The 27,913-nt window shown below is 37.5% G+C and overlaps 2 protein-coding genes across 3 annotated transcripts in view; both read left to right on the plus strand.

Moving 5' to 3' along the window:
* The first annotated feature begins 3,744 nt into the window (after positions 1–3,744).
* Positions 3,745–8,800, plus strand: myclb (MYCL proto-oncogene, bHLH transcription factor b). Its single transcript, XM_060857157.1, has 3 exons — positions 3,745–4,022; positions 4,524–5,136; positions 6,425–8,800. The coding sequence occupies exons 2-3, from the start codon at positions 4,572–4,574 to the stop codon at positions 7,066–7,068; spliced, it is 1,209 nt and encodes a 402-aa protein (XP_060713140.1). The 5' UTR covers positions 3,745–4,022; positions 4,524–4,571; the 3' UTR covers positions 7,069–8,800.
* A 1,421-nt stretch (positions 8,801–10,221) lies between these two features.
* The window catches only part of trit1 (tRNA isopentenyltransferase 1), a 40,683-nt gene continuing 22,991 nt past the window's right edge, over positions 10,222–27,913 (plus strand). Inside the window, exons 1-2 of one of the 2 annotated variants that reach the window (XR_009647535.1) lie at positions 10,222–10,431; positions 27,649–27,788. Coding sequence is in view for 1 of the 2 variants with exons in the window: in XM_060857132.1 (XP_060713115.1) it covers positions 10,273–10,431; positions 27,649–27,788 (299 nt within the window). In the remaining variant the exon portion in view is untranslated. The remainder of the gene's footprint in view (positions 10,432–27,648; positions 27,789–27,913) is intronic. The other variant, XM_060857132.1, reaches the window with a different exon arrangement.

Below are 27,913 nucleotides of genomic sequence, written 5' to 3' on the forward strand. Positions count from 1 at the left end.
GAAAAGGGGCTTGTTCAAGCTGCTCACTGTATCTCATCAACTTTAATATGCAGTGAATTTTTAAACCATTCATGTTTTAATATTATCAAGAGGTTCCTAATGTAATGATCATTAGAAAGAATTGTTTAAAAGTATATATAATTATACATATAAACACTGTAATAAAAAAGATAAAATAAAGTCACAATTCTTAATGTAAAGCATTTTTTGATTGTACATGATCGCAGGATCCTGACCTTTGTTTTTAGTGCAGAAACAACAATCAGCCATGGCACAGCTTCCCAAAAGGATTGAAAGACTATGAGACTATTTTGTGCCTACACTTTAATAGTAATAATAATTATTAATTACATTTGTTAAGAACAATCAATATCAATAAAGAAATAAAATTCACTGCAAATGAAAACATTTACAACATTAAAAACAACTCAATACCAAACTTAATGAACTTTCATGTCATATTACACTTTATGCTATTTAAAGAAATTTAGAGGTAAAATGCATACATGTTGGTTTGTAAGGTAAGTGAATGATTTTAATTGCAAAATGTCTGTGCTAAGTGTGATTTACATTTCTTACAGCAACATTCAATTGTGCTATAATTGAATGTTCAGGTGCAAATGTTCAGGTGCAATGTTCAAATGCAAAGACACTTTTGGTTGGAGTGAGGATGTTGGTATCTTGTAGCATGTCTAGGTAGATATTCAGGTTATATCAGGTCATAGAAGACAGAAGTATCCAGTTCTTTGTACTTTACTTTTTAATAAAAGAGGTGTGCATATCCATCTATAGTTTATGAGAAAGAGAAGTAAGTTAAGAGCAAAGCTGTTATTGCAAGGCTTTTGGGTGGATCCATGGGTCTGAGAGGAAACTAAGTTGCAAAAGAAGGATAGATTCTGGAAGTTCAGCTGACCTCGAGTTCATTGGGTAATAGCGTGATATTTTAGTTTTGGTCCACGGTTCGGTATAGATGTGTTTGTCATAGCTACAATCTTAAGTGAATGTGCAAATGCTTGTAGAACTTTTGCAAAAGTAAAACACGTGGATCGTCACATTTTGGTGTTCTGGTTTGGTGGACTTGAATGTGTGTCACTGAAAAAGTTGTGATATAAATATTGATTTGAAATGGCTCCCCAAGGAAATACGCCTACACAATCTGTAACATGTAAAAGGCTGTAACATATAAAACTACAGCTCATTGTAATGTGATAATCAATTTTACTTGAAGAACTTTGCCAGGCACTTCTCTGAGTGTCAAATTTTCAGTGGACATGGAAGCTATTATGTGAAAGCACAGCAGACTAAATCATTTCACAATAAATGAGATATATCCAATGAGTTACCAAAAATGCACTGGCATATTTAGGATGGTTTATTTGCATTTCACTAGAGAGGATTACTAAATCCTCCTGAGCCAAGGACACAGTACTTGGTTGTATGCTTGTCATGACTGAGCTACTAAAAGCTGCTATATATGTATATATATATATATATATATATATATATATATATATATATATATATATATATATATATATATATATATATATAGATAGATATAGAGATATACATATTGTACATATGACTTTACTAGAAGGAATAAGAGTTAACTATAAACATTGACTTTAATTACTTAAGTTTATAATGAAAGAAAATCATATATTTCATATTAAATCTGGGTTTTAGGAAAAGCATGGTATTCACTGGACATAAACCTGTTGCCCAGAGATCACATGGCCAGATTACAGCCTTAGAGTCATGAGGTTGAGAGACACATTACCTCTGGTTTGACCTCTTATGCTATATCTTTAGGGCTTGAAGGCACCAGATGGCATTCAGTGCACTTTGTCAATGTGTCTTTTTCAGCCTCGAGCTAAAGGCAGTTAGTGATCACTGAATATATGCACTACAGTGAAGACAGAATAACAGATTTATTACAATGAAAAATACTGAAAATACTTTCTTTTTAAAGTAATTATTTTAAAACACAGGTTTTTTTTATTCCTCACTTATGCTTTACCCGTAGACTACATCCATTATTTATGCTTACAGTTACAGTTAAAGCTAATTTTCAGGTTAGGTTAAAGGGTAAGATTAAGGATTAGCAATATTTACACTGGCATTGGTAAGACATTGGTCAGATGAAACAGCATAAAGCATAAACAATCATTGTAACATTAGTTTGAAAACAACAACAACAACAACAATAACAACAAAGGGTTTAAGATAACAGATCTGATGCTGGAAACTATTTTGTATCTCTTCTCTTCCTCACTCAAGGTGTCCATTCAAGTTTTCCATTACTGGTGCACAGCTTTGAGGACAGACTTCTTAAATAACACTTTGAGTATCATAAGTGTGATAGATAAGTGTGAAAGAATTTCACACACACAGAGACATACACACACATTGTCATACATACAACTAGCACTATCGCATATTTTCTCATTTTTTAGTGCAAAAGGGATTATAGTCCAAATTAGAAGTTCATTTTAGTAGTCTATAATGTGGCTCTGCTACATTCGGTGTAAAAGAAATTATTTGAACACAAGTTGCATGAAACTACAATGCCAAGCCAGGAGCTTATTTTTCATTCTGGTGTTTGTTCTGCTTAAAAACAAACATTTATTCACTTATCTTAAGCCAAACTATCGTGATGAGCAGGGATGCCACTGGACATGAACTGTATATAGTCAGCTGTGTGTTACTTTAACCACTTACAATCTCAGCAAACTCACAAACACGGAAAATATTAACATTTTCCAGGACTAAATACCTGAAAAAACACTGTAGCAGATTAAACTGGTCGTAGTTCAGTAACTCCAGTTTGCTAAACACAAACCAGCATGGCTTTTGTGGCTCTATTGTGGGTTAGCCAGTCACATGAATTTAAATCAATCATTAATCTGAAGGCAGCTCATCAGACTGTAGACTGGCTATACTGGGACAAAACATTAGGTTGTGAAAAATAATTTTAATATAATTTTTTCCTCTGCTTGGCCTGATTTCTGAAAACAAACAATACTTAAAGCTGAATGTTTATGTTCCGTTGTTCGGACAGTAACGGATGCATTTATCATCTCTGCATCAATTCATATCTATTCATATCCTTTTACAAAACAAACTTATTTACAGAAACATTAGACAGATAGATGCAACTTTATTGTCGTTGCATAGTACAGGTACGCAGCAACAAAATGGAGTGCAAAGATAACATTTACTAGAAGTGCAAAGAGTAGCAATTGTGCAAATAGACAAGTGCAGATAAATATGTAGCATATGTACAGCATGTAATATATATATATATATATATATATATATATATATATATATATATATATATATATATATATATATATATATATGTAAACATATGTACAGTAAATAAATAGAAAGGCTAGAGCAGTGCAGAGATGTGTGGACATTGTTGAAAAGTACAAGTAAATGGTTCTAAAGCTATGGCATTGAAAAAAATGTGCAGACACTAAAAGTAGAAGATTATAAGGTTATGGCATTAGAAGGTTAAGCATTAGAATATAATATTTTATAACTGGCCTTTACCAATTTAATGAAATTCTTCTGAATGATCAGGTGGCTAAATGTTTCATACCATTTCTTGGAGCCTGTCACTTTAAATGGGCGTGGCTACGTGAATACTACCAGCCCTTTATGTAAATGAGTTCACCCGCTCTGCAGGATAATACAGAGCTGTAGTTGTTTAACAGCTCTATAGTGCGCTGAAGCGGCATTGGTTCAATCCTGCGTTTATACTCTACATCAGCTTGGACTTAGTCTTTGACAAAAGACAACTGAAAACACGGACCAACTGCACCTATAAACCTGCACGCAAGAAATACAAAAATATATATTTTTTTTCTTCAGGATTTATTAGGAATCTTGTCTTCATGAGTTGAGTTTATGGCTCTGAAATCTTTGTGAATAAACTGGTGTACAGGAAAAAGGGACATTTCGCAGCTCAAATCAATGTTTTGCGGGACACAGACACCGGGGAATATTTTACGGTGAGCTCATTAGTTGTTTCTGCTCATTTAATTTTTAGCTGTTTTTAGCTACATTTGTTTATTTGAACGTGCGTTAGTCTGCTAGAGGAAGCGCGCTGTTTTCCTCCATCCCGGTTCTGTACCCAGAGTCTAAACCCACTTCCCGGTGTAGATCGTGTTGTGTAATATAAACGTGTTGCGAAACTTTTTTTTTTTTTTTTTTTAACTTCTACTTTGACACTTTTCTCGTCTTGCAGCTTTTATATGTTTCTGCGGTACCTTTAAGGGAGCGGTGTGACTGCGTCGAGCTCATCTGAATAATAGACTTAATACTTGTTTATCTGCCGCGTTATTTTAATAAACTAATATGACTTCATTGACTATTCATTAGATGCAAATCTCTTTATTTGACACTTATGGAAGAGGACAAATTATGCTCGATACAGCTTTTACAGGCTGCTTAAGGACACATTGATGACTTATTTTTATTGATGAGTTGCTCTGATGTTTTTCTTCCTTTAGGTCTTGTTTGTTCTGACTTGTGGCTGCTGGTTACTTCTGAAAGACTAGATGCCGGGAATCAGCGCGAGCCTTTTACCTTATGCATGCTGGGACATGGGGGAGCCGGATCAGTACCAACATTACTTCTATGATGACCATGATCCAGATGAAGACGTCTTTAAGTCCACTGCACCAAGTGAGGACATCTGGAAGAAGTTTGAGCTGGTGCCCACACCGCCCATGTCTCCTGTGAGGAGGGTGGATGAAACAGCTGTGTGTCCATCTCTGGGGGACAAACTTGAGTGGGTGTCCCACTTTCTTGGCCAGGACGATGAGCAAGAGGCCCAGTGTAACCTCAGCTCTATAATTTTACAGGACTGCATGTGGAGCGGCTTTTCAGCCACTCAAAGGCTTGAAAAGGCTGTCAGTGAGCACATGTTATGCCAGGGTGTGGCCAAGGTGCCTCTTGTCCCCCAGATTCCCCCTTCGAGGTCACAGAGTGGTCACGTGGAGTCGTTATCTCTCAGCAATCCGATGGCCGACTGTGTGGATCCGGCTGCTGTGTTGACCTTCCCGCTGAGCGGCTGCAAGAAGCAGGTGTCCTCTGGCTCTGAGTCACACACAGACTCTTCTGGTAGGTGCAGAGTCCTTGACCTTGATTTACATCTGTTATAGGGCAGTACGCTTCACAGACTCTATCAACGCAAGTGAAAGAGTCATTAACGCCTTAACGAAGTCTAGTTGTACTTGAAAACTTGTTTCTGTTCAGATTAAACCTCTCAAAAGTGTGCTGATGTTTAATATTAAACCTCTGAAGTCAGTGTTCTGCTCATCATTGTCCTTTTCAATGTAATATGCTGTTTCTGCATGGGATTTTAAACAGTTACGGTAACACGCGAGAATCATGCAGAGGTGTGTTTGCCCAGGTTTTGAGGTTAACATCATTCCGGGCTCCATGTGGAATGTCTCTGTGGACTTGTGCCATGGTCCTACATTCCTGAGCTTGAACAACAGGATGGGTTGTTTTACTGATGGGCGGGGCAATGAAAGTGAAGGGCTGGAGGCCGAGCCAATGAAAAGTGGCTGAAATTAATGACTTGTGTCAGATACAGAAAGGTTTGGGATAGGTTTAATGGAGGATTAAAGTATGTTTGAGAGGAAAAACTTAAAAGGCTTTTTATCAATTTAAATCCTTAACCATAGAAAATGCCAGCCTGAAAGAAGACAGTTTTTTGAAACCAAGCAGTTCTCTTAGACTTCAGAACCACCAGACGTAAAATGTCCCAATGAATATTTCATCAAGTTACTAATGTTCTTTTGTAGCTTGTGCATGATTTTCATGTGACTCAGCTAAGCTGGCTTTTGTCACTGAATAAATCCATTTATTAAATGGTGTAGTAATTTTGGAAACTTGAAAGTTATGACGCAAGTATAGGCCTTGAATGCATTTGGATTCATACCAAAAGGCTGCTGTAGGAAAAAAAACATTTTGGTCAGTGTTTATTACTTTGGTATTTTATAGTATCCCAACCAAGGCAGTGCTAGATTTTATAGTATCCCACAGAATATGTATGATGCTGTCTGATGGATCAGTAGCTGTATGGGACATTAGCTGTACTAAGGGATGTGGTACCCTAGTGGTTAATGTGTTGGACCAATCGAAAGGTTGTGAGTTTGATTCCCATGTCCACCAGGCTGCCACTGCTGGGCCCCTGAGCAAGGCCCTTAACCCTCAATTGCTCAGTTGTATAAAATTAGATAAAATACAAGTTGCTTTTGATAAAGGCATCTGCCAAATGTAAATGCACTAAGATCAGTATTAAATAACCTACTTTACAGCAGATGATACATCTTAAATGAATGTTGTAGAATTTGTTCTAAGTGGTTGAGTGTTAAATGTTTTGTAATATCTCTTGTTTTAGATGATGAGGAGATTGACGTCGTGACGGTGGAACACAAGCATGGCAAGTCACGGGCAGTGAACTCACGCAAGCCGGTTACCATCACAGTGCGCGCTGACCCACACGACCCATGCACAAAGCGCTTCCACATCTCCATCCACCAACAGCAGCACAACTATGCCGCCCCGTCCCCTGATTTAGAGCCCCCTCGCAAGAGGATCCGCCAGGAGACCTCCCAGACCCAGCCAGGATCCACACTCCACGAGCTCGAGAGCAAACCACACACACCTGTTGCATCTGTTTCCATTCCCATACACTCCACAACACCCACCTCGACACCCCTCGCCTCATCCCATCATGGCCTTAAATCGCAGCCGGCCAGCCCTCAAAGCTCAGACAGCGAAGACATGGACAGACGCAAAAACCACAATTTCCTGGAGAGGAAGAGACGCAACGACCTGCGTTCACGCTTCCTGGCCCTGAGAGACGAGATTCCCGGCCTCGTGGACTGTCCGAAGACACCCAAAGTGGTGATTCTGACCAAGGCGACTGAGTACCTGCATCTGCTACATGCCACAGACAAGCAAAAAGCCCAGGAGAAGAAGCATCTCAAAAACAGGCATCAACAGCTCCTTCGGAGGATAGCAGAACTGAAACGCTTTTAAAGTTGCTCACAGAACCTGGGCCACTTGCAAGAACTGTTTGTGAGCGTGCCTGGTAAAAAATGGGGATTATTTAAGATTTAACACATCTGTACTTTTATTGTTTGTTTCCTTCTCCAACGATCTTTGCACATTTCATTCTGTAGTTAGGGGGACGGATACTCCTGGTGTGTTGTGGATTACATAAACTTCACTGAAATTTCCAAAGAATGCCCTGCTGAAAATTGTATTCCATTTGGACATTGCTTGAAACGTAGCATTTAACTTGTATGCACATTCAACCACCGTAACAAAGGTGGATTTGTGTGAAGAAATCTGCATAATATCTGGTTTAATAAGTCTTTGCCCTGCTGTGCCATTTGAACAATTTAAAGTGAAGTTTGTGTGGCATTTACAATACTATATCAGGATCGGAGTTTTGGAGACAGGAGGTTTTTACTGTATGCTGTTTTGTCTACAAAGATCACATTATTTAGTTTTTAGCAGTTTTCTAACTGTTCTTGTTCTGGTGCACATCTGAGTCCATGCCTTATCGATATGTCGTGTATATAAACTGTGACATCTGTAACCATTTGTACATAATAGCTCAGATGTATAGGTGTGTAAAATTATATTCTATATGCTTTTCTTTTTAAAACCAAAATCGAGGTTGTTGATTTAAAAAAGATTTTTTTGTTTGAAAATTTTTTACCCTCCTGTGTTCTGAAACCCGGTTGGCCCACTTGGCTTAATCTTATTTCAGAGTTTCTCAAAGCTTCTATTTTTGTTAACAAAAGTAAAAACAACAACAAAAAAAAGTAAAACACTGAAATCACTATATAAAACTTTACTTTGCATTGCTTGACACCTTGATGTTTCCACTGCCTAATCATCTTTTTTTAAGGGGTTTAGATAATATTAGGTTAGTAATTCCAAAATGCTGAGAAGAGTTTTATAATCTATTTTCTTACAGAGTTCTGTGTTTCTTTGTAATGTTAATGTCTATTTCATTGCCCCCCCCCTTTTTTTTAAACAAAAGCTTTACTAGTGGTATATGCATCTTTATTCATTTACTAGAGTCCCATTTCTTTTTTATTACAGTACATTTATTCTTCCTAGTGCAATATCCTTTGAATCACACAACTTTACAGTTCTTCTGGTATAATGTCATCATGCTGCACGGTGCACTGCTTTCTCACTCCTAAACTTTTTCTACACTTAACTGATGACCACCTCCCATCTTCTGCCTTAATCCTTTTTTAGATTCAACCTTGTCTTAAGTTTAAGTCACTATAAATGCCAATTCTTTATTGTAAATCACTTTCAGTGTTGGACTAGGTTTAATTGCGCTGAAAAATAATCCAAAGAAAACCTATGGAAGCTCATAGTTTTGTTTCATCACTGATCACTTTCACCTTTCTTGACATTTCAGGCTTTTCAGGTATCTCTAAGATGCATATACCATCAGCAAGCTCCACACTCTGTCTTATTTATAGTTATTTTTCAGTGGAAAAGCCAAGCTTTAAGAGCTCATATGTTCCTATTAAGGTTTGTCACAGTGTTTTCACTTTTTTGCAGATTTTTTTTTTTTTTTGTGTTGTGTTTGTTTTAGATTTTTTTGTTGCTACTAATTACACTTTGTCTCTCCTTGTGGTTAATTGTTAAACTTGGAGCATGACAGCAGCATTAAGCACTTTCTGTTCAGTACCTCATGAGCCCATAGAAGTCACAGTTAATAAATTCAAAATGAAAACCATCATGTCTCAGTGTTTTCTTTAGTAAATGTTATGGAATAAAACATAATTTAAAGCAAATAATAATAAAAAAAAACACAACCTTTTATTTTTATGAATTAATCAAAAACTAATGCACTTTTTGTGTTTACAGTTATGATGATTTGTGTATTCTGGACTTTAGCAGATTGGGCTGAATAACATGATAATAACACAATATTATTCCTCTTAGTATTTTTTTTATTGTAAACATATTTCATGCAGTGAATACATTTAAAATTTATTACAGGTTACTAAGTATTTCAAACAAAATCAAAAACTGAATATGGTGTTTGCATAAGCATTTAAAAGCCCATGGAAGCTCCAGGTAAAACATATCGTATTAACACTGATAAAATTGACTTATAATTGTCCTTCACCTGTGAAATATTAAAACGTCTCCCATCTCCAGAAAATAAAACTGTTAGTCTTTAGGAATGGAAAGAAAATTGGAAAAAAATAAATAAACAAATAAATAAAATGAATAATAATAATAGTAATAGTAGTAATAATAATAATAATAATAAGAATAATAATAATAAATTGAAAAAATTAAAAAGTTAAATTGAAAATTGAAAGAAAATTGAAGTTAAAGATAATATAATTTCATAATGTATTTACAGAGTGTAAAATTCAGTCTGTTTAAAAAAAGGACAAAGTTGACAGTTCTACACTTTAATGTATTATCAGTTTTCCAATCTGAAAAAAGTCTGCATTAGGAATTTTAGAGAAAACTGTATGTTGATGATTATAAGGATGTTAACATAGTTATAATGTACTTTTGATTTTTTCAGAAAAGGTTTTTTTATTTTCTTACTTTTCAGCATCATGGCTTAAGTGTAAAACTACACCAACTTTGGGATAAATGGGAATCAATTTTAATATCTCTATCACCGTCTACAGATGTCTGTGTGGCTCTTTTAATAAACGTTGCCTTCCTTTCTGTGTTACTTTCGGTGATTGTTTCACGCACGGCACGAAGACGCGTATTCCAGACAAATCACCATGGCAACTGACATCTCTTTTTTACCCCGTGCCGCAGTTTCCATAGCAACCGGGCGGCTATTCGTGTACTCCGGGACGTGCGCGTGAGTCAACTGGATCTGGAAAGTCAACAAAACCACGTGCGCAGCTGTAAGTGAGCAAGGCCACTTATTGTTCTGTTACTGTTAATGTGGAAAAAAAACTATTTTGTTAAAAAAAACAAAAAAAAAACAACAACAACAATAAAACAATGCCATTATTACCCGAAATGTTTACGCATCTACAATATTTTATAACATAGACGTCTAATAGGCAAACGCAGGATTTCCGGGAAACTAAAGCTCAGCACAGGGGCTCGTGTCTCATGCTGCCACAATGTTTCTATGGGAACTACTTTGGGTTGCTAAGTTAGAGTCCTTCAGCGCGCCGCTTCGAGTGCGCATGCGCAGTGCAGCGTCGAGTTTCTACCATCATGGCGGCCTCCACTCTTGGTGTGCAGCGTGTGCTTGGGAAAGGCATAATCCCTCCTTTGGTCGTGATTTTAGGGGCAACCGGTACTGGAAAGTCCAAATTAGCGCTCGAGATCGGGAAACGACTTCAAGGGGAAATAATAAGCGCCGATTCAATGCAGGTGTGTTTTCATTACATTGCTAAATAAATGCTGGACATGAAGATCAGACTGAACAACAACTACATGCATTAGTTTCGATTATGAATCTATAGGTTTTATAGGCCTCCAGGAATGTTTTGTACTTGTATCAAGACGTCCCACAGAATCACAAGAGATGCATAAAATGGCTCTTATTGATTTTACTCGTATATTAAATGTTGAACAGGTTGCTTAGTTAACATTACTAACATTACTATTACTAACATGACCTGTCATTGTGTTGCATGCATCTTGTTTCCGTAAACCAGCTCTAAAATACTGATGCAGTGATGATTTAAAACAGATGTATTTTCTGACATGTTCTCATACATTAATATCCCATGTTTGTTTGTTTTTTTTGCTGATTATTTATGTCTGAACATATTGGTTTTGTTCTATTCAGGACAGTATGCTGTCTGATGAGCTAAATCTAAAATGGTGATGTTTCTTATCAATATACAATCTACAGATTACAGCAAGCATGCAGTACTCTGTAGAAACACTGTACAGATGAATGTCCAACTCTTACTAAACTTGTTCTAATATTTTACAAAAGTCATTTTTGTGTGAACAGATTTATTTTATGTAATGTTCCTGAGGATGAAAAGAGAGAGAGAGAGAGAGAGAGAGAGAGAGATGGCAAATTATTTCTTTCACGTTTAAGCGTTTAAACCCAAAGCTGATACGGATGAAACATAAATCACTGTAAACTAATTGCATCCTTCTTGAGGTTAGACCATGTTATTCGGTCCCTGTGGCACCAAACAATGATGTTTACAGGCTTTACAACTTTTACTAAATCTCCTGAAAACCCCAGACGATTTCCTAAATTCCCTAAAAAATAGAAATTGTGACATAATTACAAAATAAAGAAAGCTTTTTTTTTTTGACGTTACCATCAGAAAATCTCAATAGTTTAAGCATTAATAAGGTTTAGTTTTATTTAATATACAATAATTCTAATAAACTTTAAATAGTTTTAATAAAATGTGGCAACAGAAAATAACAAATAATCATTACGCACTACACATAACAAGGAAACGTGAGAAATACTGGTTCTTGTGAGATCGTACTAAGATTGACTGCTTCTGAGCTGCATTTGGATTGGACAATGTTTTTTTTAAATATGCAATATTGCATTCTAGGAAATTTCAATAACTAGGATTTCCTTTCAAGATCTAGGAAATTTTTTTTAGTTCAGAAGTTAGCTCAGCTCTTAGCAGGAACAGAACTGAACAGCTTTACGTAATTTCCCTAAAGACTATATATACGGTTTCAGTAGAAAAACTCGGTGGTAAAAGGAAGAGTTTCTTTAAAAAAAATTTGTTCAAAGTTGCATTTTGCCTTGCATGCAGCAGAGGGCTCTCAAAATTTCAAACAACCCCTTTAAGGCTTTCTTGATTTGAATGTGTGGTCTTGATGCTCTGTGGTCAGACAGCTCTGCATTGTTTTGTGTTTCCATCTTGTGCCATGTTAAATAACAGTGTGTTCAGGAGGCTTCAGGACTGTTGAATTGCACACAAAGCTTGTCCATATGTAGACAGGAGCGACGTTTGATTTGTGGTTACCAGGCCATTTGTTTATCTGTACCATTTGTACATTTAGAACAGGGGGATTCAACTAAAATTTAAAGAATGAAAGATACACAAAATCCCCTGCTTACAAAAGACTAGATAAGTAAGTGTCATTACATCAAGGCAACAGGAGTTACTTTTTAATAAGCATCACTGACTAGTTCCTGGCTATAATTAAGTCAGTTTGTAGTGGTTATGTTTTGTTTTGTAGTTACACCTCATGTTACCACTTTTTACTTAACTCTATAACCCCTGAGACGCAACTGTTTAGAAACTGATACGGTGTGAATAAACACGTACTACATTTTCCCTACATTCAACTTTAAACGTTCAGTTTTCATTGTTTAATTTTCTTTAAACAGGCAATGTCATCAGACTGGAGACGATAAATGAAATTAAAAAAAAAAAAGTTTAGAAAACCTGGAATGCTAAACTTTTCAATTTTTTCCCCCCTTTCTCCCTGCTCTCACTTGTTTATTGGCTTTTTTTTCAGTACTCGGTTTGATGCACTGAAATACTGTACTGTGTCGGCATTCTGATCACAGTCCACCAATGGACGACCTCTGACCTTGTCAATTAAAGACTCCATCTAACAAGCAGCAGGTTAAAGGAAGCACCAAGATGGATATAGTATACATAGTATCTCTGATAATTAAACCAATCTTTCCTGAGTACGTTTGAGAAATTAAGAGACGCCATGGTGTTGAGTCACATACAGCTCCCATTGTTTATGTTGGTATTGCAACCTGAGCAGATTGTGTACATGCACAATCAACATGCGGACTAGCCATGTTGCATGCATATGGTGAAAACCAAATATAATCACTGCCTTTGTATTAACATCCGCCTCAGGTGATTAGTCACAAGTGCACACCTGACCTACATGTGTCTCAAAAATGCATCTTTACTGATCCCTTGTAAACTTTTTAAAATTTTGTGAACTCTGTGGTGCTCTGATGTTGTCACCAGAGGCTAGTAGTAATGCTGTATGATGATTATTTCCAAATTAAAGAACTTTTGCAATAAATTGTTCTTTGGTAGTAATATTTGGAGCACTTTTGCTTAGGAGAATCTGCTGAGGTGGGAAGCTAGTAGGTTAGAAGTTAGCATTGGATATCACAGTGTGGATTGTGGGTATATGGCATGGGTATATATTGTGGCTATATGTAGGTTTGGCTTTTGTTAAATAAATCACTGAGAATATATCAAAGTAAATTGAGACTACTTGCTACTTGCTGTCCTGTCTGCTTGTGATGTTATTGCTAAGAGAATTCAGTATTTCCTGTGTATTAAAACAAACTGAATTCTTGAATATGATTGGCAGAAGGTGTTGCCATAAGAATTTTCTAAAAGATCAGCTCTGACTGCGGTGCTGTAATTCAGATCACAGGTTTATATCAATGCCTCATTGTTATTATTATTATAGTAACAGTTTATTCACAGAGACAGAGAAAATGTTCCACCATGGAAGAGTCTTCGGTACAGAGGACTTTGTATTTATTTCTCAGTAACATATTTTTATAGAGAGGTTGCTGAGAGAATGCTTTTTTAATAGCTGCTGTAATGTAAGTGATAACAGGAACTAGATTGTTTTACACACATTCCACAAACTTAAATATAACTCTAAAAGGATAAAAATGTATAGAATAGAAGCCTTTATTTTGTCACATATACATTAGAGCACAGCAAAATTCTTTTTCTGCATATCCCAACTTTGGAGGTTGGGCTCAGAGCACAGGATCAGCCACGAAAAACAGTGCTTGTATTAGTGAGGGTTAAGGGCCTTGTTCAAGGCCCCAACAGTGGCAGCTTGGCAGTGCTGGGGCTTAAAACCCAATCCTTCAATCAACAACCCAGAGCCTGCTTGAGCCACTATTTCCCCTCATAAAATGTATATTAATAAAAAATATATGTTGTTCTCTTAGGAATACAATCAAATTTAATACATCATCTTAGAATTTTTTTTTCTGTAGGTTTAAGAACATGCCCCACTATATTATTGTTAATGTAAACAATTTATTATTCCACATATTACTTTATTATTTTTATGCTTTTTTTCCACTGGCCATTCATCTACTGAGATTCTCTTTAGCGTGATATCTCAAGAACGAATGGTTGAATGTTTTTAGGATTTATATACTATTATCATTTTAACCAGCAGATGAACTGAAAAGATTTGGAAACTGATCCAGGGTCAGTCACAGCGAGGTCAGATGTTTGAAATAGTCTTCCAATAGCTTCCTTCCTGTTTGTCGAATTCCATTCGAACACAAAATCTAAAAAAAAAAAGAAAAAAAAAATCTATGTCTGTATTAGTTTATATCGTCATAACCAGCAGATGAACTGATTAGATTTTGGAACTGATCCAAATAGGGTCAAGGTCATAGCAAGGCCAGATGTTTGGAATAGTTTTTCTTCAGCAGTGTCCTTCACACGGTAAGGGAAGTTTTGGTACTTAACTTGTTTATGGTTTAAAATAATGTTCACATTGAGGATGTGCATGAGCATTCAGAGGCTTTAACCCCTATTTGACTGGAGGAATGTTTAATTGTTAAAATGATGTTTCAAAACTGAATATCTGTTCATTAATTCTTACAGATGTGCAAATATTCAAATTAGGCAGACATTCATTTGCAGGTAGTTTGTTGTAGTCTGTTATATAGTGTAGTGTAGTTATGTAGTAATAAACATTAATGGATTCTTTCTATTGACATTATTTTCTTTTAAATCATTTATTTATTCAACTCTAAATATATTTTAATACTTTCTAAAATGTCTATTTATTTTAGTTTTTTATATGGATTATTATGACCATGTGTAGAAATGTTATAGTAAATGTATACACGGTGAGAGTTTTTCTACTACAATTGCAGCAGATGTTATTTTTATGGCCGAATTAGAGCTGAGGCTTTGTCCCTAAAACTCAGATTCAGTCTCCACCATAATAACTCATTCACCCATTTATTAAGTGCTGCACATCTATAATTTAGGGACACTCTGCCCTTGTCTTATGTTTCTTGACCTTGAGCGTGCCTTCACGGCTGTCACCTGGTGCAGTTAACTAGGTTACGCTAATGAAATTTCTGCAGCACAAGCTCCTTAGACTCCATAGAAAGTGGGTGTGTGGGTATAAGCATCACACTCGTGTTGAAGATGGAGTTTGTGAGACTATTGTTGCATTGGGGTTGCAGTTGCACAGACACTATAGGGAAGCACTATTGTCATGCTCAGTTGGTTCCCACACTCTTATTGTTTAGACGAGCCTCAGTTTGCCACCGCTGGTGTTCAGCGATTGTGCTGCTTGTATACGGCGCTGCAGACACTTTCAATAGCAGTACTGTATGGCGTGCAGGCCAGTTTGTTATGGTTAATGCGACCATGTTAAGTTTGTGTTATTTAATAATGGTGGACACATCTAGTCGAACCATTGGGATGAACCCTGACCTCAAAGGTCACTGAGATCATAGTTCAAAGACTATGACTATAAGTGAGGGCTCATGGGAACCTCATACAGGACTGTGTGCTCTTCTAGAATAAGGGATAAAAAAAGAAAGAAAGGGAATTTCAGTGTATCCTTTTGCCCATGGGAGGTCTCAGAGGTCCTGAAGGGCAGTTTAATGGGTCACTAATAAAGTTAAAAGACTGGGGCCCATCAGTCACAAAGGAATTAAAATATCTTTGTGTGTATGGAGTTGGTGATGGCTTAATGTGTCTTGACTTGTCTTGAGAGGAATGCATATTTAATTATATTTCATAAAAATGAGAAGTAATTTAAACAAATCTGTGTGTATGAAAATGACCAAAAAGGGACGGAGATGCAGTGTGAGTTTTTCCTATGGCTTGCTGTACAGTATAGACGCACATTTACATCACCTATTAATCCAGTCACTGATCAGAAAGAAGTAGATACTATAGGTGTGCTGGTTTGATTTGGTTTCACATTGCACAGAATTAAACACAACAAAAAGAAAAGAGAATCCACCCCAAAACATGGGCCAAGGTGCATTTAGACCTGACAGTGTGCTCGTAAAACTCTTAGGGCCTTTTTACACCTGGTCACTTCATGTGTTTTCTCTGATCCGATAGCTATCTGGTTTGTTAAGACTGTTCCATTTACATTAGGCCACATACTGTAAATGCGGCGAATCGGATATCAATCCGATCTTTCTACTCCCGCCCAAAATGCAAATATATTTTACCTCATTTCCGGGGTAATTGAGTTAAAATACGAGTGACGTACTTCCGTTTGGGAGGAGTATAGCGCTGATGTGTGTGGCTTGAACAACCACATGCATTTACACCTGTCCAGTTTCATCTGAAATGCGTCCCAGACCACCTCCAGAAGTGGTTTGAGCGATCGGATTTATATCCGTCTCGAAAACGTTTCGGAGGGCATTTAGACCTGGTCTTTTTACGCTCGGATAGCTATCTGATCACAGAAAACGCATGAAGTGACCAGGTGTAAAAAGCCCCTTAAGAGTCTCATACATACAGCAAAGAGAAAAAAAATCACTTTAGTAATGAGCTGCAACAAAATAAAAAATGAATTATTATATAAAGATCAAAACAGTTTGTGTTTTATATCCAGAATTTGTATGTTGGTCCAAAAATCCAGATCAGATCACATTTCTGCAATCCTACAGGTCTGTACTCTGATACCTACAGAGAAGATGCTGCTTTTAACTCATAAAACATGCCATATTTGGCTCCTGTCCTGCAGTTTGGTCGATTCAGGACTATAGAGTTAGAAACGGACCAAATGCTATGTTCACACCTTTGCAAATGAACCGCATTAATGTCAATAATTTGGTTTTTAAAAAATTCCCATTCTTTGAACAAAAATAAAAATATTTTTTTAAAAAATATTTAAAATTTAAAATATTTGTTTTGTCTTGTACCCTTAAAAACAGAAAAGAATGCAAGGCTGGTGAGGAGAACTGTCTATAACTAAGATAATGTAAGGAATATCAGGGACTAAGTTGTCTTGCAGATGTTCCATGGGAACTGTAATAATAAGCAGGTAAAGTAGCCTTAAACACATTACAGTGGGGTAACTCATTTGAGATCATGCGGTTAAAGGAAACTAATCAAAACTAAACGTCATCTAAAACAAAATTGAATTTCACTGATAATTCAGCAGTGCGAATGTATCGTGTCTAGTGTGATGCTTATTTTGTATTAAGTCATTAACTTAATGTTAATCAACATTAAGTTGTACAAACCCCTCAGGAGACCTTGACTTGTCTGCACTTATACTTACAGCTCAAACTGTGCAGGGCATAAAAAATTCACAAATCTTTACTGTAGATTTGATTAATGCTGCCTGTGCAGGTTAGAAAGGCGAGCCTGATGGTGAGTTCTCGTCTCTGTGCTGCAGTAACTACACTTAACATCAAACGATCTCTTTTATTGAGAAATCACTTGTGATTTAGGCAAAATCTCTTATCATAGGCGTAAGCGATGAGCCTGAAATATCCGGAGCCTTCTCATTTTTGTGAACAAGCAGTTTAATGCAAATTTCATCTGAGCTCTGTGCTGATGCGGGCCTTTAATGTGATTGTGTGATATTTGCCACCTCTTTCATAGTGAGCCACACCTGTGTGAGGTCTCCTGTGCACTAACCTCTCCCACTGTGTTGCACTGATGCTTGAAAAGTGTGAGTGGAAACTGGGAAAAAGACCAAAGCAAATCTCAAAGCTTTTATATGCACATATATATATATATATACTCATATATTCAAATATTATTACATGCACAATCATTCTGAAACAAAGACAGGAGGTAGATTGTGAACATTATGCTTTCAAATATAATGTCGACCACTTAAGTTAATCAAATAAAACACACCTTAAAGGAATAGCTGTATTTACTGTCTGGGATAAAAGTGTATCGTGGTCTACATTCGAAAGCTATACTAGCTACTTATGTGTCAACCTTCTGAGTCATTTCCGTCAGTCTAAGCACACCAGAGGCCAAATTAAATTTGCACTGAATGAATGAAAAATTCAATTGTGTCAGGCTGTCTGGCATCATGCCTTGCGACACAGTACAAGTCTGGCTTGATGTTTGTGTTCATCCAGACTTCCGTGGGAGCTTGATGGAGCCTCTGATGAGCCTGATAAGGTCAAAGGAAATCATACTGATTCTAAGGAGCAGAACATGTCCCCTGACTGGTTTTTGTACATGAAAATGGATGTGTTTTGTGTTGTTTGAATCTACTTATAGTGTCTTTACCTAGTCAGGAAGACTGCCGTAATGAAAATAGTGCTTTAACATGCTTTTGCAGTGACGTCCTTTTGAAGGCAAATAAAACGTGTCTGGTTTAAGTTTTAACAGGTTTTTCAAGTTGTGAATGAGTCATTGGTAACAAAAAGCACTTGTTTGATTGTTTTTTTTCTTCGTAATGCCCAAGAATTGAATTCAAATGGCTGTGATTTTCAGTCTTAAATTTTTTATTGTTGTCAGACTTATGGGCCACTATGTGGATGGAGATGAACATTCCATCAGCAGACATTTAATTATTTAATTCTGGGAACAATGGGTGTGAGTTGGGAATACGCTCCAGATGGGACACCAGTCCTCTGTAGGGCATTATGTACAGACCCTGTCACACTTGGTGTAGCCAATCCACCTACAGTACAGTCATTCATTTGGGAAGTGGGAGGAAACTGGAGAACCCAGAGAGAAACCATGTATACATGCACAGAAACTCTACACAAACTAATTTTTCTCCTGTTTGTCCACCTGCTCATTTTCACCCACTTTCCAACTCTCCTCTTTCGTACACCAGCTACCACACAGGGAGGGTGCGACGTAGCGCAATACTATCTGTGCTGTTCCGCACACATGAGCTCACAGACACCCATGGTAGACTGGTGTTACTGTGATTGACAAGGGAGAAAGAGCCTTCGCTGTTCTAGAAACCAGTGTCTGAATATGAATGAATCAAATGGCATTATTTTGGAAAAAAATAAAATAAAAATGCAAGTGGAATTTCATACCTGAGTCTTGATTTGTCATATTGTTAAAGAGTTATATAACAACAGACAACATTTTTTGAAATATTTAGTTCAGTAACATAAGCTAAGCACGCAGGAACTTGTATTTTAGTAGGGATGTCAGTAATAAAAATTCTGGCAGGCAACACAAAATTTCTTGCTATTGGAAAACAACTTGCACACCATTTGTTTTTTTGTTTTGTTTTTTTTTCCAACCAAACACAACTTGAACAAACACATCTTCATAATCACCACATCCAAACTTTTAAGCGTCTTCTGAGGACGACTTGAAGGAAGCAGGCATCTACATGGAGTTGTCATCGTCTTGGGAGCTTTTGAGTACTAGCCATTATTGTTAGTCTCTAAAGCTGCCACTGTTTATTCTAATTCACACTTGAACTTTCCTGGTGGGCAAACTGCTGAATTCACCATCCCTCAGTAAGCCCAGTTTTGGGTTTAGAGGTATTTTATTGTTTGAGTTATGGTGTAAACGAGTAAAATGTGTAACCCAACCAGCTAATAAAACTTTAGCATGCGTTTTACAGCAGCTTTTATTGTTTCTGTTCTGCTTTAAGGTCGTTGTCTTCTGAGAGCCATGATAATATCAATACAGCTAGTTATTTGGCTTACTGACTGGATGGCTGCTGCTTCTGTGTAGTGTGGTTTCTTTACTGCCTTTTTTTTTTTTTTTATAACTCTCCGTATTCCAATCGCAATACCATGGAGTCCATATACCTCCCTCACCCTTCTTCCTTCTTCCAGCCCTGAATGGTGCATGAGGGGCTGTGGAAATGGGCCACATAGGAATGCTTCGTTGAGATACAGTGTATAACACTCCTGTATAATGATGGATAGAATGTAGTAAAAGCCTCATGAAACATTCATTGGAGGGAATTTGCTGAGCCGCCGGCTGTAGGACGGCAGGGCGGAGTGAGCTGAACGAGGGCTGGGCAATGAGGAGATGCAGAGGGAAGTGACGGAGAGAGTATGGAGCTAAAGGGAGTTCTGCACCATCAGCTGCGGGAGATGAAGGTCATACTAGGGATGTTTTATTGGTGTCATCTTTCAGCCCCATTCTCACTCATCCACATTTTGCCCATGTTTGCTCTGCTTCCTAATTATGGCATCTTCCTGTGTATAATTAGGCTGCACGCTTAATAGGATTTTAATCATGATCACATTTTTGGTTTCCTCATTGAATTAAGTACAAATAAATGTGTCAGCCAATTGATAAATTGAATACCAGTCTTTATTAGTTTTTTTTTCTTTTGCCTTTTTTTGTATCTTTGTTTTTCTTTCTTTATGATCTTTATTTTTTTCGTTTTTACCTTTCACTTTTTCTTTCTCTGTAACTTCAATTTTCTTTTCATTTTTGTTTGTTCTTTATATCTTTGATCTTTCTAATAATTCACCTTGTCTCATGATCATACAGACTCTCTCTTTAATTCATTTTTGAAGAAATAAGTCTTTCTTTTGACCTTTCCTTTGAACTCCTTTCAGTTTTTCTTTCACTCTTTCTCTCAAATAACCAGAGTAAGGAATATAGGCTTGTATATAGGCACAAGCTAATTTGTTTTGCTGTTGATTCAAAGTTGTTAAAGGATAATATCATTATCCTGCAGCCCTGCTGTATAACAGGTCCTGTGTAATTCATGTGGTTACATCTGGGTATCTGTTCTGGTTTTGGTCTCCTGCCCTTCTACTTCTCTCCTCTTGGCATTCTTCCAGCTTGATTGGTGGACCTTTTCCCATCTCTCTTGTTTCCTTGCTTTATCTTTCCCTGTTGATTCTCATGGTCTCCCCCTCTTCCTTTCTCCCTGTGTGTATGAGGAGCAGCTGTCTCGTGCGTGGCCTGAGGTTGGGTGTGGATGGCAGGCCGGCTGCAGTCATCCAACACTGAGTCCATTGTCTGGGATTAGGGAGACATTGCGGTGGGGGCAGCGCAGGGCTCTATCCCGCTCTTTCTCTATGCCGCACATCCACACACAGGCACACAAAGAGGCGCTGGTCCCACCACGTGGAGCCATGCTCCCTAAACACACAGACTAGCTCCTCCTTTGTTTCACCTCCCTCTTTCCCACTCCCTTGCTGTTCTGTATGGAGCAAGAGACTCACATTCAGAGGCTCACATTCTCACGCTTCGCTCCCATGTGGCTCTGAAAGGCCTGTGCTTGTGAGAGCTGTCGCTTATTGCAGAGCAGTAATACGGCTTTTATTTTGGTTTGTGAAATGTCATTTGTCAAGATAAAATGTGGATGAGACTCACAGACACTCCTCTTTCCATGCCTTATGAAATGCTTGGCCGTGAAGGGTTTCATTGAGCCTTTTTGACTTATTGTCACTGATGACAGTCTGTGCAAACATTAGTGTTGATTTAATCAAGATTAAGCTTTTAATATTCACCTATTCAAAGGCATCTATTTTGGTAAATAATATTAATTTAGTCTATTGGAAGGTATGCTTTAGAAACTTTTTGGCTTGTTGCTTGATATAGTCTGAATAAACGAGTCTGGTATTTTTAAGTCAGTTCTGTTATTTTCCAGTAGGCTTTTATTAGCTCTTTTGTGGCTGAATCTATTGATCAAATCAGTGCACTAGGTATGGAATAAAACATAAAACAACTTGCTGTTATAGCAAAATATGTAATAAATGACTGGATGTGCAGTTATAGGAAAATAATCAGTGGCAGGTTGGTGAGATGTGGCCCGATGTTGCCTTGTCAGAGTAGATTATTATCCAATAACAGTATAGGGTTTTATTTCTCTTATACCACAATAATGTCCCAAGAGTAATTTGCTATTAGCACATTTTTACCTCGAACCATTTCTTTTTATTTATATTTCACCTACAATGGAAAAAAAACATTTAGAATTTTTCATGTTGTTTGCTGAATTTAGTAAGATTAACAGTTTTCGTACATTCGATATGACCTGAAAGTGTATTTTCACAGCCCTGAATAAAAATAAACTTCAAGCGTAAACCAGAGCCGAGGCTCGAACCTGCTGTTTCTGGTGTTTTGTACCATGCACCATTTAAGCGTCTAAATGTTAACACGTTGGTTATAAATCCATACATAATATTTTTCTTCAGTCTCACTGACCACATATTCCTGTTTTATATATAATGATGCAGGACATCTGTGAGACAAGTTAGCTCCTGATAACTCTGAAATAATAGCAGTTATAAATATTTATTCTCTCTCAATTTCTCTTTTTTCCTCTCTTGAAGTTGGAGTCAAAAAAAAAAAATCGCAAATACCTAAAAACTGGAAAGAACAATGATTTCGGTCCCGAAGACTCTTCACATGACAGGAAACTTACTTTCTAATCACCGACACAATGACAGAGACATTGATATAGCCATTAAATAATTTTTTTCTTTGTTAAATAACAGTTTTTTTTAACCATTTAATGGTGTTTGATTAGATTTGGTAGACTGACTGCTGTCACCGTCCCTGTGAAATAGCTGTTGTTATTGAAACAAACAAATATTAGTACGAGCAGACGAACGTAAAGCTCTTATTGAACTACAGCTGGCACGACCGCAAGAGCCGAGCTGCTATACGTAGGTAATTAATAAACAGCTTCTGACCAATCAGATTGGAGTACATAACAATAAGTAGAGCATAATCTGCCACAGTGTTGTAGCCTATAAGTACATAAGCTTGCATAAGCTTATATAGTCAACCCCAAAGCCATTTTGGGGCTTAAAAATATTCCCACATTTAGTCAATAGACAACAAACAATAGAATACTGTGAATTTTTCAAGTGCATTTCATGTAACATCATAAATCTATAATAATTTAAAGAAATATCAGCCGTGATGCGGCTAATCAAACCTAAACCACATTACCAAGACAAAATGTCATACGAAATGGGATTCAGTGAGACAAACTGAGCCACAGGTCAGCTCAGAGGATCAGGTGAATGATGGAAGGAGTTCAGCAATAGCACGAACCAGGACAAGAGTGACATTATTAGCAGGACAAAAGCTGCTGTTCCATCAGAGGACAGTCTGTGCGGAGAGGAGAGACAGCAGGAGTATGAGGCAGCCGGCGGGAAGAAAAGCACACAAAGAGGAAGTGTGTGAGAGGGAAAGATTCCTGAAAAAGCGTTGGGGGGTGAATGTGTTGGGTGTTTCAGAGGGTGGTACTGAAGAGTTAGTGTGTCTAGGAAGAATAAACCTCGCTAATGCAGGCAGCACTCAAGCAGTGTGGCCCCAAATGAAAGCCACATGACCAGAGACATGGCTTATTTTTCCTTCTATATTTTATTTTCTTTTTTTATTTTCTTTTTATTTATTTATTTATTTATTCATTTATGCGCTTCATACAAGCTCTCACACATCCATACACACACCTTCTCTCTCTTCTCTCTCTCTCTTCTCTCTCTCTGTCATTTTTATTTTATTTATAAAATACAATTTTTTTATTTTATTAGAAATACATCTACTCTAGGTGGGTTTTTAATCAACATATCTAGACAAATAGGTAAACAAAAATCTAATCAGTGTTTTGAAGTTTTATACCAAGCGATATTTTCTTCATAATGCATTTAGCAGCCACAAAGCTTTCCCTGGAGACTGTGATAGCAGGTACTTTCTGTAAAGGTACATCATATGGCACTAAACAGCTATAGTGACTTTCATATGTTGTAGTATAATGTTACAAAGGGAAACGTGTCATGCTGCTAAATGCTTAATGAGTATTTTAAAGTACATTCCCGTTTCTCGAAAGTATCACATTTGTGAGGTTTTTCCCTTTTCATGCTCCAGTTAATGGCCTTTACAGCACAGTGCTGTTGATAAGGTGACCGAACTAACAGAAGCACTGACTGTTTGTATTAATGCACTCATTTGAATTCATTTTAGTTTCTGTAGTTACACACAGGAAGTGTATTTGTAATATAATTTACCAATAAAACTTGCCGCATGCTCTGTCAGGAGAACACACTGAGGAGATTACACATCCACTGCACTGCTACTGTAGGTGCTCTGATAGGGAAAGTATTCAGGCTGGGAGGCTGGGAAGGCTGGGGGGCAGGCAGGGAGAGAGAGAGAGAGAGAGACAGGCAGGGAGTTAGAGAGAGAGAGAGACAGGCAGGGAGTTAGAGAGAGAGAGAGACAGGCAGGGAGTTAGAGAGAGAGAGACTGGGAGAGAGAGAGAGAGAGAGAGAGAAGAGGAAACAGTTGATTATAGCTGTTCTAATCTAATTGACAACAGGAGCAAACCTGTTTCATTCCTAAACTAAACTGGTAAAGAAAGCAGCATGTATTTACCAGTGATTTCAGGTCTGCCTGTCTGTCTATCTGACACTGAATTATGACCAAAAATCAATTTATTTAGAGACCCGTGTATAAGCCTGTGTGTGAGCTTCTGTGAGTTTCACTCTGTGACGTCTCCCTGCTCATGTAAACAACGGAACAGTGCGTGTGGCGGTAAAGGGAGTAAGAATGACTCAGCAAGATCTTTTTATTTATTTCTTTTTTTTCATGTGAGTCATGAACCGTGCATGGTGTGATGATGCATTTTGTACATATTTCTAGCAGCTCATGGAAAACATAAGATTAAGTTGCAAGAGATACATTTTGTGTGCAAATCGTCTTCTAGTTCCCCCTAAAATGCAATTCCTGTTTACTGAAGTGGATTAAACTGAGCTTTACCATCCTCTCGTTTAATCACTTACTATCATGCTACTAGGGTTGTGAGGTTTGCCCCTGATGCTCGGGGAGATCAGATTAACATTGTAGATGTTGTTTTTTTTTTTTTTTTTTTTTTTATTTTTAAATTTTTTTTTTATACAAATGAGACAGACTCTCTAATCAGTTAGGAAAAAAATCATATCTTTTTTTTTTAAACCAGATGCTCATGATGATTACTAAATATAATGCAAACAGCTACAATCAACTAGTGCACTAGTTTTGCTTAGACATAAAGAGACAAAGAGGTTCGGGCACAGAGTCACTTCTCTTCTTGTAGCAGAATTAAATAAATGTGTTCTCAAGTAATAAAAAAAAAATCATCTTATTATGAGATGAAAAGGTCTATAGGATGTAAGACATCTTTTGAAAAAGGCCATTTAGAAATGAAATTGAACTAAAATAATATTATTGTAAAAAATAAGCATGATGTTATATAATAACAAGTTCAGTGTTTTATTTATGAACATTTATATTCATGTTTATTGCTGCATTTCCTTGCTTTATTGTTTATCATAGGCAGACAAAACCTGGCATTTCTTAGACATCAATAACAATATCTGCCCCATCATAGTACTATTTTCCAAATCAAATCAGGAATAAAAATGGCAGAAAATAGAATCCAGAAAAATCTTAATTTCTTTGATCGCAGAAGATGAAGCAAAGCTAATATATAAGATGACGACAGAGGCTTCAAGAAATGAATTGTTTGTGCTGTTTGAGAGATAAAAATCTACAAAAACCTTCTCCGGTTTTTCTGTTCAGTGTTTCTATGTGAGGTTTGTGTTGTACACTGTGTCTCGAGTCTGCTGTTTCAGAATGTATACGCCAGTGTCCATCTGATTTCCTGTCCTGCATTGACATGAACCCGACGATGATGCCAGAATAAAGTAGCACTTGAGGCCAGGATGTGGCAGGCTGCTATGCCCTCACCATACAGCTATGCAGCACGTCCGCAGCAAACCGCAGGGTCACATTCTCACACTGCAGTGCTAACCTATCAAACGCACCCTACTGATTCCAGCTAGTGATAGTGCACATCTGTACTAATGGTTAAACTGTTTATGAGGGTCTTCTAACCTGCTGGTGATGAGGGGATATTCTGACTAGCAGCTGTGATCGGGGCAGACAGGAAGCCCTGCATGCTGCTCACACCCCTCGGAGCATGGAGATGGACACTCCGTGGCTGTAATATTGATCGGTCTGCTTTTTCCAGTCTCCTCCCCCACACACAAAAAAAAAAAAAAAATCCAGTTATGACTTGAAAAGCATTCTTTACTGTTTATATCAATCCTAGGATTATATGGTTTGCAGTTACCTTAAACTGCCTTTAAAAGGGAAAGACGAACATTACTTTAGACACCTTGTTTTCTGCTTTTATTGAACCATATAAGAATTGGTTGACGGGTACAGGTAATTACTTTGTGTGAACATCAAGTGGAGCTGCAAATGAAAGGCAGGGGTGTATTCCTGGAAAGCAAAGGCAAGCATTTTCCAGAAGCGCTAAAGCTGTAGCGGACTCCTGAGTGCTGCGAGGTATTGATAAGGCATCTGTGCCTTTTTTCCCCCTCTTTTAAATCTCTCATTGCATTGGGGAGAGTGAGGAAGCACCGGCTGTCAATATTTTCCTGCTGATTTCACTCACCTCTGGATTCGCCCCGCAGAGGTGCCCTGTGGAGACGGTGACGGGGAAGAGAATTTTAATAATTCAGCAAGTTTCTTAGAACAGATAGCGAGACTGTAGTTGGAATGCAGGGTAGCAATAATCATCAGCATGACATCTCGAACTGAAGGGGTGCCATGAAATTTCAGAATATCCTGTGAGACCGGAGCCTCGCTGCCAGAGAGTAACGGGCAGCTGTCAAACACAGAGCAAGTGAATGTATTGAAAGCAGCTTCTCACTGTGTATCCTGCTTGAATGATGGCCTGCTTACAATGCTTCTATACTTCACATTTAAAAGTGTTTGATATTCTTCAGGCATGGACAAATAATTCATTTACTATCTTGCCCAAATCTGAATTCACAGCATTTGGCAGACGCCCTCATCCAAAGAGACTTACATTTTTATCTCATCATATAACTGAGCATTTGAAGGTTAAGGGCCTTGCTCAGGTGCCCAGCGGTGGCAGCTAGGTGGCCTTGGGATTTGAACTAACAACCTTCCGATCATTAGCTCAACACCTTAAACTCTAGGCTCCCACATTGTAAGTGCAAGAAATAGTCATTGGAGGTGTTTTGCCTGTGCAGTGTGATTTTCAGTCTTTGCATCGCAAGTAAAAACATTATTTATACTGATTCATTATTTTCCCTCGGTATCAAATGCATCACAAGGTGCAAGATGGCTCAGTGGTGTGCTAGCAGGAGAGGTCTATAATCTCTATGAAGGATTTACACAACACTTTATTTTATTTATTTTGTTTAGTTTGATTAGTTTTTATCGCATAACCCCAGAGTTACTGATTCTGAGATCATTCGTCAACCACGATCACTAGTAATTCATCTGGGGATAAGAGATGCATTGAGTGTGCTACATTTAAACTGAACAGAAAATTGAAAACTTGGGGTTGTATTTCTTTATCAGACAAGTATTTGTTGAAGTTACCAAAAAAACAAACAAAAAAAAACACTTAAATTGCCTGGACATGAAACTTGCTTGTTATATTATACTTTTATGCACCTTTACATATCCAAACCCTAGTAACTGCACTGAAAACAATGCAAAATAATGAGGCTAATGATACATAATAAGAGCTGATCTTTGTAACACCTGGGGCAAAGGTAACCTGGAGGGGACGCACATCAGTCTACTGCAGGACACGGCGATCCTATTTAGTTTGTTGTGATTGTAATAGTAGGTAAAACATTTGTTTATTGCAGTGTAATGTAATGCCTGTGGTTTTGTTTATCCTGTGATTCTCTCACTGCAGGTTTATGAGGGACTGGACATCATCACCAATAAAGTGACGGCGGAGGAGCAGGCGGAGTGTCCGCATCACATGATCAGCTTTGTGGATCCTCTGGTGAGCAGCTTCACAGTGGTGGACTTCAGGAACAAAGCACTGTCTCTCATATCCTTTGCACAAGCTGTGATGAGACGTATCAGAATGAGACGTCCAGTGGGCTCCTGCACCATAATAAAATGATTAATTTTAATATATTAATAATATATATATTATAAAATTTTAATTATAT

This window comes from Tachysurus vachellii, chromosome 21 (genome assembly GCF_030014155.1).
Source record: "Tachysurus vachellii isolate PV-2020 chromosome 21, HZAU_Pvac_v1, whole genome shotgun sequence".
Taxonomy (NCBI): Eukaryota; Metazoa; Chordata; class Actinopteri; order Siluriformes; family Bagridae; genus Tachysurus; species Tachysurus vachellii.